This window comes from Amblyomma mixtum, chromosome 3 (genome assembly GCF_055824585.1).
Source record: "Amblyomma mixtum isolate Tamu chromosome 3, ASM5582458v1, whole genome shotgun sequence".
NCBI classification, from domain to species: domain Eukaryota; kingdom Metazoa; phylum Arthropoda; class Arachnida; order Ixodida; family Ixodidae; genus Amblyomma; species Amblyomma mixtum.
Genome location: NC_143014.1, coordinates 221,826,497 through 221,845,951, shown reverse-complemented (window position 1 = coordinate 221,845,951; position 19,455 = coordinate 221,826,497). Strand labels below are relative to the sequence as shown.

At 45.7% G+C, this 19,455-nt stretch overlaps 2 protein-coding genes across 2 annotated transcripts; both read right to left on the bottom strand.

Annotated features, from left to right (window-relative positions):
• Positions 1 to 27: 27 nt before the first annotated feature.
• On the bottom strand, positions 28 to 2,802 carry LOC149353768 (uncharacterized). The gene is made up of 3 exons (XM_089577408.1): positions 2,724 to 2,802; positions 591 to 1,399; positions 28 to 122 (listed from the first exon to the last, which is right to left on the bottom strand). The coding sequence occupies exons 1-2, from the start codon at positions 2,727 to 2,729 to the stop codon at positions 593 to 595; spliced, it is 813 nt and encodes a 270-aa protein (XP_089433534.1). The 5' UTR covers positions 2,730 to 2,802; the 3' UTR covers positions 28 to 122; positions 591 to 592.
• An 11,961-nt stretch (positions 2,803 to 14,763) lies between these two features.
• On the bottom strand, positions 14,764 to 17,644 carry LOC149353767 (uncharacterized). Its single transcript, XM_089575861.1, has 2 exons — positions 17,639 to 17,644; positions 14,764 to 15,570 (listed from the first exon to the last, which is right to left on the bottom strand). Exons 1-2 carry the CDS (start codon positions 17,642 to 17,644, stop codon positions 14,764 to 14,766), a joined length of 813 nt encoding a protein of 270 aa, XP_089431987.1.
• Positions 17,645 to 19,455: the final 1,811 nt, after the last annotated feature.

Genomic DNA, 19,455 nt, shown 5'->3' with positions numbered 1-19,455 from the left:
TTTATATCACTAAAAAACGATAAGTAGACATCAAGAAGCAACTTTATTGACTTAAAAGACTGCTAAGTGGCGGCGCTTTAGTGAAGAACGTCCACCCAAGCAGGGCTAGATTCCAAGAGATTCTGCAAAGAAAAAAATAACCGCACTTTTCAGTCACGCTGACTCTATAAAAAACAATATTCAACTGTCCCCCGCCCAAATAAAAATATGTCCAACACCTATGAAAAGCACTTGTTCGTCCATAACATCAGGTAGTTATTTTTTCAAACACAAAATTTCAGCACACAAGCGAGACGCAACTTTATTAGCAAAATCGTTTAAACGATTAGCAAAATGCTTAAATTCCGAAAAGTACTTCGGTATCGACCACAGCATAATAAATGAATACCATTTCTCAATCCATCAGGCAAACTTCAAGCAAGGAGCCTTGCCCCCCTTTCATTCTGCTCAAAAATCAATATACACGCGGGAGATTTCTATTCCGCAAGAGAACTTGACAAATTTAGCAGCCTATCTCGTACTATGAGACTAAATTGTTGAAGCCTCCATTGCCATTGAGCAAGGCTGTTGAACCAACAAGAAATGCTTACTTTCAGCCGTGCAGACCGACGCCCCCAACACCAACTCCGCTAGCCTTTCCGAAGGAGGACTGCCCGAATCCGGCCTGATGTCCCGAAGCGCCGTTGTTGAACCCGGAGGAACCCTGTTTGTGGCCTGAACCAAAGCTCTTGCTGTCGCTTGAAGAGAAGCCGGAGCTGTGGCTATAGCCGCGGTTGTTCTTGAAGGCGCTGACCTTGCTGCTGGAGGCTCCACCGGCAAACGCTCCCGATCCCTGGTTGTGTCCGGAGGCGCCGCCTTGGAATCCTGACTGGTGGCCCCCTGCAGAGGAGCCGTAGCCAGACTGGAAGCCACCGCCTATTCCGCTGCCGATTCCCGCTCCGACAAGACCTGGGGTGCCGACGACTCCGCTTCCGACAACTCCCGGACCCGCGACTCCAGTGCCGACGAGGGCAGGGCTTCCCAGGCCCGCACCGGCAAGACCAGCACCACCAATGCCTGCACCGGCAAGGCCGGCGCCACCGAGACCCGCTCCAGCGAGACCAGCTCCGCCGTAACTGGCACCGGCTAGACCAGCTCCCCCGAGACCAACACCCCCAAGACCAGCTCCACCAAGAGCAGCACCACCAAGTCCAGCTCCACCGAGACCGGCACCGACCAGCCCGGGGCCCACGCCTGCGCCATAACCACCGACGCCGCCGAGTCCTACGCCACCACCAAGGATGCCTCCGCGGGCCTCAACGTCTTTCTTCTCGTCCTTCTTGCTGTCCTTGTTCTTGACGGCATCTTCGGCAAAGACGGCACAGGCCACAAGGGCGGTGACAAGAACGATGGCGAAGATCTGCAGGTGTAGTAAGAAATAGAACATTTATCACTTGGGCTAGGATAATGATTCAATGCGCAGTAGTTTTCTTTAGTCCAAAATTTACGTCAGGAGATCTGAATCCCTAAATTAGACCATTTTATAATACTGTGGAATTTTCCTGAACGCCCAAAATGGAAAGGCCTACAATTCAACTGCAGCCTCCGTGAAGGGGGCGACAGTAAGAAAAAGAGTTGACAACATCGCTACTAACAGGTCACCAATGAGAAACCCCTGTTAATTGTATTCCCTTACAATTTAGAGCAGTCTGAATACCGCAAAAATATTAATGATGGCTTCGTAAATAGCTGGATTTATAAAAAATGCACTGGGTTTATACTGAACAAGAAAAACTACTTCGAAATGCAGAGCATACTACGAAAATATACCTTTACATGAAAAAGGAGACGTGTGACTGACCGAACGTCAGAAGTACATATTGTGTTCATAAAAAGGAACTTCTAATTAATTTAGGTTCGCGCTTAATTCCTGCTTGTCTTCACGGCTTTGTTTCATATTAAAACTGCAGCCGCCGCGGTGGCTCATTGGTTATCTCGTTCGGCTGCTGACCCGAAAGACACTGGTTCGAACCCAGTCGCAGCGATTGAATTTTGACGGGGGCGAAATTCTACAGGCCCGTGTACTGTGCGATGTCAGTGCACGTTAAAGAAGCCCAGGTGGTCGAAATTTCCGGAGCCCTTCACTACGGCGTCTCTCATAGCCTTAGTCGCTTTGGGACGTTAAACCCCCATACACCATAAACGTTAATATTGTAAAAAATGTTCCTGAATATTTAAATCGCTTGTTTAATGTTGTAACAGTACAGCCAAGTGTATGACAAAAACTCGAGTTCTAAAAAAATTAATACAAAAGAAATAATGGTTCCAATACCGAGCACCGTTAAAATGAAGCAATAAGAACAGATTATCAAGTTTCCACCAAGGAACTCAGGTCACATACTGGACACGAAATGACGATATCGTGGGCATTATTGCACATATCGTCATCTCTCTTGTTCCTGTCGTAATGTTTCAAGACTATCAGGCATGCTCTGCGCGGTTTTTCACGGAAGCATTCGGAAATATAAACTGCGAAGTGCACAGAGTGTTGCAAGAGAGTCAGTTCCCTCAAAAATATTTTTCTGTGCAGCCCTACAAAAATAAACGCTGAATAAAATGTCATATCAAACAGCGAAATATACGTTTAGGCACGCTGAGCAAGGTTTAGGAAGCAGCCACAAACCAATAACTATTATAAGTGTCAAAAAAGATCTAATAAATTCTAGCAAATATGAAAGACAGACCTTCATTGTTGCTGGCACTTGTATTTGGTCCACGCTGCTAGTTGTGGCCTGCTCTCTTTGGTTCTACAACAGCTCTTTGGTAATGACTGATACTCTTAGACGCACCGTCTGGCTTCTTATATCTTTCATGAGTCCCTGTTGCGCTTGTTTTTAATAAGAAAACTGCCCACAGAACGGAAGCGACGAGGAGTTCCCAGAGTACAAATTCAGTGTAGTTACGCGTTCTTCCAGCAAGAAAGCCTCTGCGCCAAGGAACCCTGCTAACGCTTGCCTTCTTGGAATTGCGTTGCCTTTCACCTTCAGCTTGTGTTCTTGCTTTAACACACCCTTTCCCTCGCTTCCCGATTCTACTCGAACTACTCAGGTGGCCTTGGCATTGGGAAACTCTAAACCGGAGCGCTTACGATAACGCAGTCACCCACGCTCTTCGGCCGTTGTGCCCTCAGAGATGCCACGTGAAGGACTTCCTCTTTAGTTTATGTTTTCTCTCCTCCTGCGTCATCACATATGCCTTTGCGTAGAATACACTGCCTCCAAAGACGCACCAATGGCAACGGCTGTAATTTGTCTAATAGCGGCACAGATTTGACTCCAGCACGGAAAGCTTTAAACGGAGTCAAGGACAAGTTATTTCGCCTGATATAGGTCGTTGAGGAGATCTGGTATTCATCACACAAATTTCCAAGCCAATTGGACGCATGAAGTGTGCTTTATTTTTTCTGTGTGCACGTGTGCGTCGGGATGGGGGTTTTTCGCCCAGTAACGGAAGAATTCCTGCATTATTCGCTATTAGGCAGAGTCGAAATGTCGTGTGTCATCCATAATGACTCGTGTGTCATCCATAATGATGCGGTATTGCGAAACCACTGAGACGGTCACATACGCTGGATGCTGAGCGCCGGGTGTTCTCGTCAAACTTCCAGTGAAATTCCACATCTGTGGCAACAGGGTGAGAAATAGAAGAACGTTGGATATCTTTATAGGCACGCACACGTTGAACACTCTCTATATATGTTCTCGTGTGTAGGAGCAGCAACAGCGGCTAGATTTGAAACCGCTCGTCTTCTAGCGCTCTCGGCTGCGCATAGCTCGAGCTCCTCTTCCAATAGGAGCCGCAAGTGCGTCGCCCACAAGCTACGTAACGAGGACGCACTGACTCAAGCTTCCTGTACCTGTGAACATGTTTTGTCTCCCGCTTGTGCTTAAACGCTGAGCCATCTGCAATATCGGACGAAACAGACCAAACCTCTTCGCGTAGCGCGTGCGTCGTAGAAAATATGTAAAGCGCACTCGGCGTGCGTAATTTCACTACTTTTTTCTTTTTTTCCTGCCTAGAACATCCATTGCGAAGCACTTCGTTGCGAATTAGTTCATGCATTTAGATTAGTGTATTAAGTTCCGCGAGACCCCCACGGGAAGACTCCACTACTGAAAACAGTGTTACGTGTACGACGGTAAAGGTTAAAAAAATCAATTCTGCAAAATCACACACAACATAACAATATTAGAGTTGCAACTCACAAAGCTACGTGCATTTGATGAGCAAGAATCATTGCCCATACATTTTCGTGTGCGAAACAAGTGCGTGTCATGAAGAGCAGTGAGGGAGGGTTATGAGTGGAACGGAAAGTAAAGATGATGCCTCCAAACGTTACGACCATGCTCTTTTGCTAACATTTCGACATTTGCAAATTCTCTTCTTCATGATGTCATCTCGATTTTGAAAAGCACAATGTATTTTCTATACCTGGAAGGGATCAGGAAATTTCGACCACCCGGGGTTCTTTATCATGCACTGATATCCCACAATACACGGACCTCTAGAATTTCGACAGACCTCTAGAGGATTTGTGTACTGTGCGATATCACTGCACGCTAAAGTATCCTAGGTGGTCGGAATTTCCGGAGCCCTTCTTTGCGGCGTCCCTCATAGCCTGATTCGCTTATTGCTTATGTGCTCTCAAAATTAAGTCGAAGTTGAAATAACCGGTCATCACCCTGTTTTTCTGCAAATTAAAACCTATCCTCGCTGGTAATCACGTGCAGGTCACCAAGAAAACTTGAATTCATCACTATTTATTGAAATAAGTGCGAATGCAGATGTGTACCCAAAAAGCATAACCTGTATACTTTTTTCAAGACAATAAATGTATTAATCTGCCCACAAATTTTCTACTTGTCATCAAATGAACTTCTTGAATTTTGAGTCTTAAAAATTCTGAGACGCAGCCATTTAATACTCACTTAAGGACGTGATATGATATTTACAGCAGTATACTTCGAAGGCTTCTCAAAACCGCTAAAGAGAAATATTATGAATCGGAAATAAATCAAGCTGGCAGTGATTCGAAAAATCAATAGAAAGTGATCAACTCATTCCTAAATAGGACTCCTACTACGGCTTCAAAACAGAAATCCAGACAGATGCTCATATTTGTCGTGACACTCTTGACATTGCAAATGTTTTCATTGATCCATTTGTTATCAGTCAGCCTCATGTTGCTCAGCACATTCATGCGTATCCTCGTCTACCTCATAGCTTTTTTCTTTTTCCAGTTTACCCGTAGGAGGTGCGCACCGTCATTATGAATCTTAAGGATAGAAGCCCTGGTCTTGACAGTTTCCATTCTTCTTCTATCACGTTAATATTTTCTCTGATTTGCAATGTGTTCTCTCACATCGTCAACCTAATCTTCAAGGAAGACATCTTACCTAGCGCACTAACAACGCTAAACCCATACATGTCTTCAAAAAAGCGACGAACTACTAACAGTAAACACCGTCCTATTGCTTCATTCGCTTCTTTAGCAAAGTCATTGAACAATTTTTCGTCGTCCATCTGACAAATTTTCTTACAAAATTTAACATCATATCTTCTAATCAGTTCGGTTCCCAGTCTGGTTTTTCAACTGAATTAGCTTTAATTATATTAACAGATAAGTTTGAAGAAACTATTCATTATTCACTGATCTCTCGAAGACGTTTGATTAAATTAATCAAAACATTCTTTTTGACAAATTCAACGCCCTTGGTGTATCTTGTCCTGCACTGAAATTTGTTCGCAGTTACTAAACCAGACCCAAGCAGTTTGCATCTCTGGTACTTATTCTGCACCGAACACTACTAACGTTGGCCTTCCTCAGGGTTCCATCCTTGACCACTTCTCTTCGTAATATACATAAATGGCCTGCCATCTTGCCTTACCTTTTCCGTAAGTTATATGCAGATGATATTACCTTACTGGCATCTGACAAGTGCATAAATTACTTAACACATAAGTTTTATGCTGATGATGCAAACCTAGCAACCTGGTGTCGAAACAACATCCTGACTAGTAATACGTCTAAATCTAGCTTTGTCATCTCTTCAGCTCCGCATACGACTATTCTTGAAACTCCACGTATTTCCTTCGAATCTCATGTGGTGGTTCTTGGAACAGAACTTGACTGCCATTAAAATTCCGCAGACACATGAACTGCCTTACAAGAAAAACAGCATATGGAAGAAGGGTGCTCATCAATATACGAAATTACTTTAATTCACACACGCTCATTTCAGTCTACTAAGCTTTCATCCATATTCATATTAGCTATTGTCTTTCTTTTCGGGGAAAACCTACAGAACTCACATATCACCGCTGTAACAGATTCAGACTCAAGCCATACTCATTATTACGTTCAATAACTATTTATGCAGGGCTGCACCCTTACTGCGGGCTTGTAACGTCCTAGGAGTCTCCTAAATTGTTAGTTCTGCCATCGGCACTCACATCTCTATTTTCGCGAAAGGATCGCTTCCCATTCCGGTAATTATTAATATCCAGTTTTCTCGACGAAGTTGCACTTGCTCCTCATGCGAAAACAATTTCTACTAACGAAGCCTAGAACTGACTGCGGTAAATTCACCGTACATTTCTCTGCTTCATTTCTGTGGAATTCATTGCCATTTAGTATAAAGCAATCATATAACATTGATGCTTTCAAAAGTATTTTTGTGCTTTTCTGCAGTCGCCATAAAAAACATTTTTTTTCTCTTATAAGGGCATACAAAAACTTGAATTGTTTTTCTCTATTTATGCATTTATATAACATTTACCCAAATTATCTTTCGTTTATAGTTGCATCATCTTGTATTTTTGTATCTTTTAAAAGTTACTTTATGGACTCAGTTTCAGTTTTATCCCCTGTTGTATGTAATCATGTTTTGCATGTTTGTAACAGGCTAGCCCCTGTACAGCCGTTCCCTCTGGGGCCTGCTACTGTATTTATCAAATATTTGTACACTGTGATTGATCGTTTATAATAAACTGATTCGTATTCTAGTAATACTGCCCTGCGTATCATCACTTGTAGGTGGGGTGACGCAATAGTGAGTCGTAAGAAATGACAGTAGAGATAATGCTGTGCAACACTAGCTAGCGGTAACGCAGAAAAGAGGAGGCCTGCTAATTATGACACTCACAGGTAAAGAAATCATGTCATGCGTGCCATATGGTCTCTCATGCTCGGGGGAAACAAGCTTTAGTTTCTTGCTTGGTTTTGGCTTTACGGGGTATAAGGTCCCAAAGTTACACAGCCTGTGCTATGCTAAATTGGAGGGCTCCTGATAATTTACACCGCCTGGGGTTCTTTAACGTGCAATTACAGCACACAGTACACGGACCTCTAGCATTTCACCTCTATCGAAATGTGACCGCCGCGGCTGGGATTGAGCCTGCATCTTCCGGGTCAGCAACCAAGACACATAACCGCTGACCCACCGCGGCGACTTTCTTAGTTTCTCGTGTTGCGGTCTCTCTGCTAAAAAAGTTCAATAGGCAACTTTAAGGCTGCATTATTTTTGCTCTGCATCCACTGCCTGTCAATGACTGTTTCTGCATCGCAGCGCAAGGAGCACTGCGAAGGTAACTGTCCACTTTTGAGCAGCATATTCGTTTGCTGCAGGGGCTAGGCAGGGGCTGCAGGGGCTAGGCAGCAAGTGCATGGGCGATGAGTTCTTATTTTTTGCTTCCTAATAGTGCACGAAACTTTTGATATCATAACTTTGTTCCTGTGAGGAATGCGCGTCTGATTCTATTTTATGAAGTGCTGATTTTCCCCCATAACTTTCCAGAAAACTAGGTCCTTATTGCGCTTTTATTTAGGCCTTACCAAAGTCCTCCCGTTTTTTTCTCCTTTTAGTTACATTCCTGCCGCAGTGTAAACTCCCACTGATTAGTAACTAGAGCAGAGTAGCCGCTTTTATGCGGGGCTACGAGCTGCTTACCCTTGAAATGATATACATATTAGGGAGAACAAAAGGGTGAAGTTTCCTTCTGGGAAAGACTTAGGCTTAAGCACTGCAACGCCTTCCTCGTCGATGTCAGATAAACCCCTTTTAAGGCGGCGATATTGGCTAGTTGGTATTGATTCACGGTTGAACGCGGGAAGACGCGCTAACACAAAGGACACTAAAAACAAGCGCAGATATTTCTTGTTTGTTTCTTTGTTTTGGGGAGATTTCCCTTATCTGTCTTGGCAGTGAAGAACAACCAAAGGCGCATCCCCTTATCCTTCTTGAAGAGAGCCTGGAGGCGTTGCAGGCCATTAATGTGACAGCGTTAAAGGCCCCGTTTCCCAGAAAATCTGGTGTCTAAGTTGTCGGCATCGGCGTTGTGAGCGAACGTCAGGAGCATGACTGTGGCAGGTGGTGCCCAGAGAGCAACCTAGGAGAGAGATAGGCCACTTAGGCCACGTGACCTTTCGGTGTCATCACAACGTGTCCACCGGATAGTGAGGATACTGCACGCCGTGGCAGGTGCCAGTTAAATTAATGATTGGTGGCACAGGAAGAGTAACCTGGGTCGCACAAGGCCCACCACTTGGGGCACCTGCCATCGCAGGGCAGTGACGCATCGCTTAACCCCTGCACCACTCTGTCAGGAGGGATATGATGGTGCCCAGGGACCTACGAATGTAGAGAATGACCTTCGGCATAAGTGGTAAACTAACTCATTACGCTACCGCGTCGTACCCTTAAGGCGGAGATGAAAAAACGAAAAGCACTACCTTTGACTTTGCTTGTTTTGATTTTCATGTGCTTGAAATTCTTTTTTGCTGCTTCGGCTGCTGTATTTTTTGTTATTTAATGAAGTTTTCATCGTATTTGCTGCCTAATTATCTCGACGTGCGCAAAGATTCGCAAAAAAATATTAAAAAATGCCCTCAGCAAGCAGAACGACCCGCGCTATTACCTTATCTGGTACACTACTGAATTTCCGTCCATATAACGGGCATTATGACCAGACATCGCCGTCTTATCTACTTAGTGCAAACATACGGAAGAAGACAACAGTCACGGAAAGCGCGGAAAGTGCAAAGGTTTATGCCGGAGAGGATGTAACAGCGCTTATGATGGGACAAAGAGAACGAGACACGCACTTGCGCTGACTAGTAACCAAAAGATTTTTTGTAGCATGTGAGGTAGCATGTAAAGGAGACATGGCGAGCAAAACTAACAAGACAAGCCGCCCAACTACACAACCGGGAGAAATTATCTGCGTAATTGATTAAAAAAATACATATTCTTGTGGGAAGAGAGCTATCGACGGGCTGCTGATGCACGTGTCATTAGTTACGTGTACATTGTAGGCCTCAGAGATAAGCCTCGAGCTCTCGCCATTTTATTTCGCGATAATAGCGGTCCATGCAGAATTGCTCCACAATTTTCGCACCATGCACAGTGTATGGCTAGATGGTTTCTGCGTGATTTTTTCCCCATATCATTGGCGTACTCACGTAGTTGACCGTCGATACAGAGTCCCGTCTAACCGATGTAAAAATGGCCGCATTACGTTGGAATCGTTTATACTACAGTAACGCTACAGTCAACGAAATTCTGGTTCTTTTTCTGGCAGCCTGTTTTCATTTGCAAGGGCGGTCGAACGGGCTAGTTGGTAGTTATATTTGGAAAAAACAGCGCACCCTTAATCGTTCATTCATCGTTCACTCATTCACACTGTCCACCTAGTTTATTCCGAGCGGAAAAGAGCAACCTCACGCACACTTTCCTCACAGTTCGTTTCAGGTTATGTGAGGCTTTTTCCCTTGCTGGATGCAGGCTATTTTCTTCTTGACTGGTCATTAACGATTGTCGCGCTTGTTCCTTTCTATTCTGCATTCGGAGAGCATGGGACTCCGCTACGCTCGACACTATCTACACAGGGTATCCTGCAGTGGTTATCCGCTTCAGCTGAGCGCAGAAACTGGCTTTCTTTTCAAGCCCACGCAGCCTGTGCAACGCTTTTACGCATGCGTTTGCGATCTCGCACTTGAGAATCTTTGTGTGGACCGCCTTGAAAATTTAAATAAAAATTAAGGGCAGAAAGTTCTTCTGGAACCGCGACGAGAATAACCAACACACATAGTCATTAAAAATTACAAGTTCCTGATCTAAAGACCTGAGCCTATTAGTGGGACGCTCCGCAGCACCAGAAAAGTTCGTTAACTAGCGTTGGTGTGGTATACAAGATTCCGAAGTCATGCGGCCAGTTTTACATCGGCGAGACGGGACGCCGCATCAATGATCGGATACGTTAGCACGTCGCTGGTACAGTGAACATGTCGCGCATAAATGATCTAGTCATACACTGTGCTGAGTACGAAAATTGTGGACCGGTTTTGCATCGGACCACTATCACCGCCAGATATAAAGAGGGGACCTCGCGGCTTATTTCCGAGGCCCACAATATACACAAAACTAATTCCACGTGCATCAGCAGCCCATCCACAGCTCTCTTCACTCAAGAATATTAATTTCTTAATAAGTGACTTCAAATAATTCCCCCTCCTCCCCCGGCTGTGTGGTTTCTTGGTTTTTGTTATTTTTTCTCGCCATATTTTCTTTATATGCTGCCTCACATGTTGCAATAAATAATTTGGTTGCTAGTCAGCACAAATGTGTGTCGCGTACCCTTCGTGCCATCTTAAGCGCTGTTGCATAGTCTCCGTCAATATGTATCAAGCAGCCCGCACAAGCCCTCTTCTGATCGAGTTTGTTCATGTCACGTCAGTTGCGCGGTGTGCAGGCAAACATGGTGCGCTACAAGATGGCGGTCACACCTCGTCGCGGCCCCATCAGGGAGACAATACCGTTGCCCCCCCCCCCAAGGCTTGGTTGACGGAACTTCACAGGAGCCCTCGGCCACATCTATTAGAGAAGCCTGGTGCGGTGCTCCTCTCTTTCTGCAGCGTAGGAATGCCGGGAGGGGGAGGGTGGGGGGGGGGGGGGGGGGGCGGGAGCGGCGGGGGAGGTCAGGGTTGTCACACAGGACCCTCCTGTCACTTGACAGATCGGATAGTGAATAGAGTGTGTAGGTATAGTTGTGATCTTCCTTCCCTGTCTCTTTATTTTAATGAGAGGGAAAGGAATGATCATCGTAAAAGGGTGCGGAACGTCTTCCAGGTTCGAACTTGCTCGATCACGTTACTCTAAGACAACTTCGGAAGAGGTTAACTGTTGATATACACTTACAAAAAATTAAATAGAACGGAACAGCAAGAGAACACTATTTACATATGATTGCCGCGCAGAATTTTCTAACGAAACCACTTCATGGTTGTCCCAAAACAGCCTTCTTTAATCTCTATGTTCCCACCCTGAATGGGGAAAGCAACCAATTGGGAAAATTCCCAAGCGCTCACTGAATGAAAGCCAGGGGAAATGACGGCACAGAAGATCAAAAATCCGTGAAAGAAGATAAGTCTTCCCCATCCATTACTGCTCAAGTAATTTCACTCTCCACTAGATTAGCGAACACCCTCGCTTTCCCATACTTCGGCATATTTACAGACTCATAAAAGACGAATATAGTATGTGCACAAGTTCGTCAAAAACCCGTCTCCGGGGTAAACTTAAGTTGTCATTAGTAAAAAATCTCAGGGACCCTCGAATGCGCAGTTAGCGGGCGAACACAGCCTAGCTGTCCGACAAAGCGCGTCTCCCGTGTCTCCACTGCCTTCACGCCTCACTTCCGAATGCCGTGCGCTATGGAGCGGTCATTGTCACCGGCGAAGCTGTCACGGGAACGGGCTTGTTGACGATAAGCCATACAGGAAAGCCGTGAAAGGAAAGCCGCGAAAGACAACATCCGCATCCGGCGGAGGCCCCGTCGGGTCGGGACAAGAGGGCGCAAGGCGGATGACTCGGTGCTTCTCGCGTGCGGCAGCCCTTAAGGTGGGGACATTAACATAGGAAGCGCCCTCCCGATTTCGTGGAATACTGCGATCCTCGAAGACGCCTCCAAGCACAGAGAATCTCGCTAACCAGCACTGTCCTCAGTAGCGGCTGCCACTTGTCTCTTTGTTCTGCTGTAAAATTTGACAGTTCACCCACTGAGCCAAAAAACAAAAACTGAGACGTGTCGCGCTCCATCCGCAAGTGAGGTGCCCCGATTGATGCTTACGAGAGCAATGTTTCTTTTGAATTATATTTTATTTCTGATGTTGATTATTGGAAAATTAGCTGCGTAATCATTTTGTACCTGAAATGCATCTGATTAGAGAGTAGAAGAAAAGACAACCGCATGTCGCCACTGAGATCCGAACCCACGACCGCCATGTATAGCGTAAGGTTCTCTACGAACAGGGAACAGGGTTACGACGGCAGCTTTCAAATCTTCTACTTTTGAGTTAACTTGTGTAGCGCGCTTTGAGACTGTTCACCAGCGCCACCCTCGACCATAGCAGCGGACGTAAAACGTCCTTTAACACCGTAAGTGCCAGGTAGAACGTGATAAATAGATGCTGGCGGCAACTGTGCGAGAACCCTCTTTCGCTACCTACAGCTTCAAGGCTACCTTAAACAAGGCTTTCTTTTAGCTACGGAGGAGACACAGGTAAGGAAATGGACTCTCGTTACGACATACATAAGAAAGAAGGCAACAGTCATTGAAACCGAGTAATGCATAAGTGAACGCTCCTTCCAATGTTTCGGTTTTTATGTTTCAATAATCGGATTTGTTATTTTCGGCTTATTTTTCTAGTCTGTAATTAAATCATCCTATAAAAAAATTACTTTTCAGATAAAACTTATGACCTTACTAATTTCCCATTGATCGGCATCAGAAAATAAATCATTTAAAACAACAGCCTCTCCTTTCCTCACTTTCAATGACAGCTGGCTTCCTTCATATGTATCTGGTAAGAAGCCCCTCATTTGTCTACTGTTGCCTGGTGAACTGCTTAACGCAAGTATTTCTAAGAACAATACGCAGGTAACCCGGAAGCAACGTCAGTTTTCTGCGTGTGACATCGTCATGAAGGTATGAGAAAGCCTTTTTGCTTGCAATAGAATAAAACGAAATGAGCACAGTGGGGAGCACAGACTTGCTAGCAATGTTTCTGCAAAGTAAAGAAAGGAAATGAGCCCTGATTCCTAGATATCTGATAAGGCATGAGGGAGATGTAACTATCCTCATCAGTTATTCTTTCCACGCACTTCAGAGTGCGGCTACCTGCGCAGTGACGTCACGCTATTCAATTAACTGCCTGAGTGAATAAGCTTTCAAGAAAAAAACGTACTACGGCGTCGCAAGAGGGGCTATTCGCTGTTCAGATAGATTTCGCTTGAAACCGACGACTGCAAGCAGACCTCGCACGGCGTGCAAAGGAGACCCCTCCTAAACGCGGAAAATGAAAGGCTTCTGATCATTTACGTCAAAGGGCACGGAAGAAGGGGCACAGCTGGTCGACAAGTCCAGATAATTAAAAATTAGGCACAATTTAAGCTGCCCACTATAAACACATTGAGAGGAAGCTTCGGCAATAGAGGGCGTAAAACTCGTCGACTTTGCCAAAAAATGTGCTGAAAGCTTGATAGTCGTTAATTGTTGCCCCACACTCTGTAAACATCTTAAAACTTCATAATTTATTATTTTACCAGACTTTGATTATTTGTGGGCAGTACCCTTTCTGTAGGACCAGCAAAGGATGTGAAAGGTTGGCCATATCTAAATTTCCTCAAGTGCTTTCTTCACGATGTTCGGGTAGTGTTCATGGTAATAATATATATTAAGGTAGCCTCAATTTCTGAAAACAATTTAAAGGACGTGAATACAGGCGGCTTTCTTAGCTGATTATTTCTCTATGCAGCACCGCCAATGCCTTTGCGCTGAGAAGAAAATCATAGTTCTTACGCCGGAGAGGTGCAAGAAAATCGCTGCATTTCAATTATTTCATATTCGTCAGCAGTTAACTTCGTATCGCTTCAGTAATGGTGCTTGAATATCGCACTCTGCCGCGCACACAAGAGGACAAAGAAATGCCGCGTCGGTAATGGATATTGGCACAAGACACAATAAAATGAATAAACCTTCCATGATCCGTCAACATACAAAGAAGCTTTACATGACTCAGCCACAAGAAGTAAGCATCATACAGCAACTTTATTAGCATGAATGACGACGATTGTGCTTCCGTATAGGACATTCGCACATGCCGGGCTGGATTCCAAGGGATTCTGCGAGAAAAAAAAAAGTTTCCAGTTAGCTCACTCTATAACACGCGATTGTTAATTTTTCTCCCACACAAGCAAGAATATAATTTCCGTTGCATGTGACGACATCCAGTTTGTAATAAAACTCTGTATTTCCAACATGACATTTCCGTTAAACAGCGGGAGGAAAATTCATTAGGTGAATCAACGGTCTTAGTAGCTTGGACGAAGGTAGCGAGCAGGTTTTCCCAATAACTTTTAATTTCTGCAATCCACGTCGGTATTCAGCACAGTGTCATCAATCGATGCCCATTTCTCTAACAAATCAGGCAAATACAATCATTGATGCACCGCTCACTTTTGATACTTCTAAAAATGAACACAAATGCGAGCGATTTCTATTCTGGGTGCTCTTTCAAGTGATTTCGGGTGATTTCTTGAGTGCTTCTGACCAGTGACGGGTCAGAAGATCTCTAAAAATTTAACAATTTATTATTTGCTATCTGTCCAATTTCTTGAACGCTCCCTTCGCCATTGAAGCAAAAAACCAAGCAACAAACACTTGCTTTCAGCCGTGCAGACCGACGCCCCCAACACCAACTCCGCCAGCCTTTCCGAAGGAGGACTGCCCGAATCCGGCCTGTTGTCCTGAAGCACCGTTGTTGAACCCGGAGGAACCCTGTTTGTGGCCTGAGCCGAAGCTCTTGCTGTCGCTTGAAGAGAAGCCGGAGCTGTGGCTGTAGCCGCGGTTGTTCTTGAAGGCGTTGACCTTGCTGCTGGAGGCTCCACCGGCAAACGCTCCCGATCCCTGGTTGTGTCCGGAGGCGCCGCCTTGGAATCCTGACTGGTGGCCCCCTGCAGAGGAGCCGTAGCCAGACTGGAAGCCACCGCCTATTCCGCTGCCGATTCCCGCTCCGACAAGACCTGGGGTGCCGACGACTCCGCTTCCGACAACTCCTGGACCAGCGAGTCCGCTGCCGACGAGAGCGGGGCTTCCCAGGCCCGCACCAGCAAGACCAGCACCACCTACGCCAGCACCGGCGAGGCCGGCGCCACCGAGACCCGCTCCAGCGAGTCCAGCTCCGCCGTAACTGGCACCGGCTAGACCAGCTCCCCCGAGACCAACGCCTCCAAGACCAGCTCCACCAAGAGCAGCACCACCAAGTCCAGCTCCACCGAGACCGGCACCGACCAGCCCGGGGCCCACACCTGCGCCATAACCACCGACTCCGCCGAGTCCTACACCACCACCCAGGATTCCTCCGCGGGCCTCAACGTCTTTCTTCTCGTCCTTCTTGCTGTCCTTGTTCTTGACGGCATCTTCGGCAAAGACGGCACAGGCCACAAGGGCGGTGACAAGAACGATGGCGAAGATCTGTAGTTGGAGTGACAAGAGAAAACATTTATTACCCTGGCTATGATAATGGTTTTATTGTGCTGCAAATTATTCGTCACTTCTTTATCCCCAAGTTGACGTCGTGCGGTGACAGTTCGTGACGTAGAGCACAGCGCCGTAAAGGAAGGGATAAAGGAGGGAGTAAAGGAAGAAATATAGAGAAAGAGGTGCAGTAGTGGAGGCCTCTGGAATAATTTCGACCACCTGGGGATCTTTAACGTGCACTGACATCTTACAGCACATGAGCGCATTTGCGTTTCGCCTCCATGGAAACGCGGCCCCGGAGGCCGGGTTCGAACCTGGAATCTCCTGCTCACTAGCCGAGCGCGCTAACCACTGAGCCACTTCGGTGGGTGCTATAGCTCTAGTGGCATAGATTTTTCTATATCTGGCAGTAATCGCCGTTTTGCGTGCGTACAGACGATCATAAAGGGCCATAGATGGACAGAGCTTTTTTCATAGTCGACCATAGCCCGTTTTTGTATGGGATGAAAGTTTACAAGGATTAACTGCTGAAGATTCGGGAGGTTCGCGCTAAATTTCTAATTTTTTCTCTCTTTTCGGGTTTTGCGCCACATCAAAATTGCAAAAGATGGATTATGTATTCACTCCAGTCCACTTGTAACGGCTGCAGTTATAACGAACACTTGCTTATTACGAACGAAGTTGGTGCTATTGTCAAAATATCTATTAGATTATTGGCACTGGGTTTCAGACAAAGAACGACTGTGATGCCACAACTCGGTTAGAGCGAACGAGGAAGTGCCGTAAATTTGGTCCGCAGTCGAAAAACGAGGGTTTCCCGTCAGCTTGGAGACTGAAAAGCGTTTTTTAGCTTCCGTAACCCGCCCGCCTCCGTTCTAGATCAACGTGCCGACCCCCAAAATGCACTAGAAAGTCGGCAGTAAAACAGCCGACGAAGCTCGCATCAACGAGCTGCACTGTCAATAAGTGGATGCACGTGTGCCAGTTGGTCTAAAGAGGAAGCAGGAGCCCAGTGCGCGCAAAATAGGGGCAGCACTGAAAGCGAAAGACGTGCTCGAGGTAGATGACAAACCAATAGCAGCTAACTGAGAACTTTGACTGCAAGTCACATCATATTCTTTGCTGGCACAAGCGGTCAAGTGGCGTGCGTTCTCCCATCACTTCTCCAACTTGTGTTCTCATGATAAGGAGAAAGCAGTGCGCGTGCAACAAAGAGTGCAGTTGGTATGTTCTTCGCGGACGTGCGTTACGCTACACTCCTCGCTGCATCCGTAAAACTCTGTAGAGGTTAAGAGACGCGGTGGCAGACCTGCTACCAGTTGCCATGAACGCCCATAGCGTAATGATATCGTGTCCCTGAAACAGAAATGACTTTAGCGAGGTGCGCGTGACTACTCTGGAGAGCTTGAAGAGCGCTGTTATAGGGCCTGCATGAGGAATCAGGCGTGCACAAAGGACCTTTTCAAGAAATTAACGCTACAATTTCCTGTCTGAATTTTTCGCTATAGTAGGGGAAGTCCACTTACTAAGAACCTCGGATACAAAGAACGCGATCCCCGTGACCGTCACGTTCGTTATAAGTTGGCTCTACTATGTCTGATTAGCCTGCATATTGTGTCTAAAAATCGAGCCGAGTATTTGAGAAACACTCACCTGTCAGGAAAGAATAATACGAAAACAAAGCTCAGAGTGCCGACCAACTTTAAATGAAGTAGAAATAACGAAGTTTTTTGTTTTCCACAAAAGAGCTGAGGTTTCATGTGGAAACCAAATTGTTAAACTCCGAAGTTTCTTTTACATGTCGATTTCCTGCGGTTCCTTTCTTATAGTTCCGAGACCAAAGAAAACACATCCCGTGTTTTGTGACGGCTGCAGCGCTGTAAATATCAACTACGAATACTTCTGTGTTTGCCGCCATTAGAAATAAATGCTCAATAAAACGCAATGTCTGATTGGAAAAAAAATGCGATTTGGCACAAAGCAAAGTTTAGACAGGTAGCCACACAGAAATAATTATGGTAGGTATCACAAAAGTCCAAGTTAAAAAATATGGAAGACACACCTTCATTGTTGCTGACGCTTGTTTTTGCTCCACGCGACTTGTTCTGGACTGCTCTTTCTGATTCTGCAATAGCTCTTTGGTAATGACTGATTTTCTACGCCCCACCATCTGGCTTCTTATACCCTTCATGAGTCCCCGTTGCGCGCGTATTTACTCAGAAACCAACATACAAAGCGGAAGTGGCAAGGAGTTCCCGGAGTGCAAAGCCACTGTAGTTACGTTTCTATCTAGTAAGAAAGCCACTGAACCAGAGCACCTGGATTTCTCTTGGCTTCCCCGAACTGCGCTGCTTTTCGCTTTAAGCAAGTGTTCTTGCTTTGACACCCTTTCCCTCGCAGTTGCGTCCCTTCCCACTTGTGCTCGAATGACGCTGGTGGCCTTGGCATCGGGAAACTCTCAACTGGAGTGCTTTCGATAACGCAAGCTTGCAAACACTTCAGGTGTTTTAAGCAAATTGACGCCGCCGTAAGGATTTCCTCTTGCGTTCTGTCACGTTTCCGCCCGTGTTATAGCATATTTCTTTAGTTTAAACAGAGTTATAACTTAGACCCACACTTAGCCATAGTATGGCAGCCTAGACTGCCTAGTAGGGGCACAAATTTCTTTACTGCCTGAAAAGAAGTACCCGAAGTAGTCAAATAACTCCGCTCCCTTAGCTCTCGTCACACCTATAGCTGAGAATGTATACGCTAACCCAACGAATATCGCGCCAGTGTGACACCACAAGCGTGTATTGTTTATTTTACGCACGCGCCTGCGTGCGTGCGTGCGTGCGTGCGTGCGTGCGTGCGCGTGTGTGGGGGGGGGGGGGGCGGGCGCTCACGCGGGCACGCACAAACACATGCGTGTTTTGCACGTGCCAATAACGTTTTCCTACGAGGCCGGATGCTCTTTGGGTTCGCTAAATAACTCAAGCCTAGCATCATGTAGCATGCGTTGATTGCTTTTTTCTCTTCCTTTAGATACGTCCTCCTGAAATCAGTGGCTGTCACACACACTAGATACTGAACCTAAGATGTGTTCGTAAAACTGCCAAAAAAATAGCGAAATAATACAGTGTACGTTCGATCTCTGCACATTAATGCCATGCGTCGAACACTGTTTCTATATCCTAGAGTGTAGGAGAAGCATAGCCGTCACTTTCAAATGTTTTCAGCCCCATAGCACTCGCGCTTCACTTCCTCTAGGGACCATAAATGCATCTCCAACAAGCGCAAGATGGCAGCTCATTACGCACCCTATAGATGTGAAAACGTTCTTCCTCCAACGCTCGTGCGCATGTGCAGCGCTCTCTGTAATATCAGATATGGTACACCAAACGTCACCGCGCAGAACATTCCAAGAAGAACATCATGAGAGTGTACTCAGCAAGCGCAATTTCTTCGTTTCTCCTTCATCGACAGGGACTTTACTACGAATTTTAAATAGTTTAGTTAATAAAGTGAATAAAGATTTTATTTGCAACAGCAAGGCTGTGCAGATGAACGCAATGCAATCTAAAGATTAGTCGAATTTGAAAATAAACCTAAGTTCAAAAGAAAAACTTGACTAGAGACAAGCCAGAACTCGGTGCATGCTTTGTGATGTACAAGTCATACGCATACGCATTATACGGATTTACATGCGCATTTGCATACGCATTTACATTATGCGTTCGGCACATAAACCACCGACAAATGTAGTTGAGCACAGTGAATATCGATACTTTGGTTCCCGAGTAAAACTTCCTGTGAAGCGAGTCATCCACAATAATGAATCGTGAAGAACAGCAAAATGAAAAAGCATTCAGGAAAAACATTTAGTGCACAGTTAAGTGC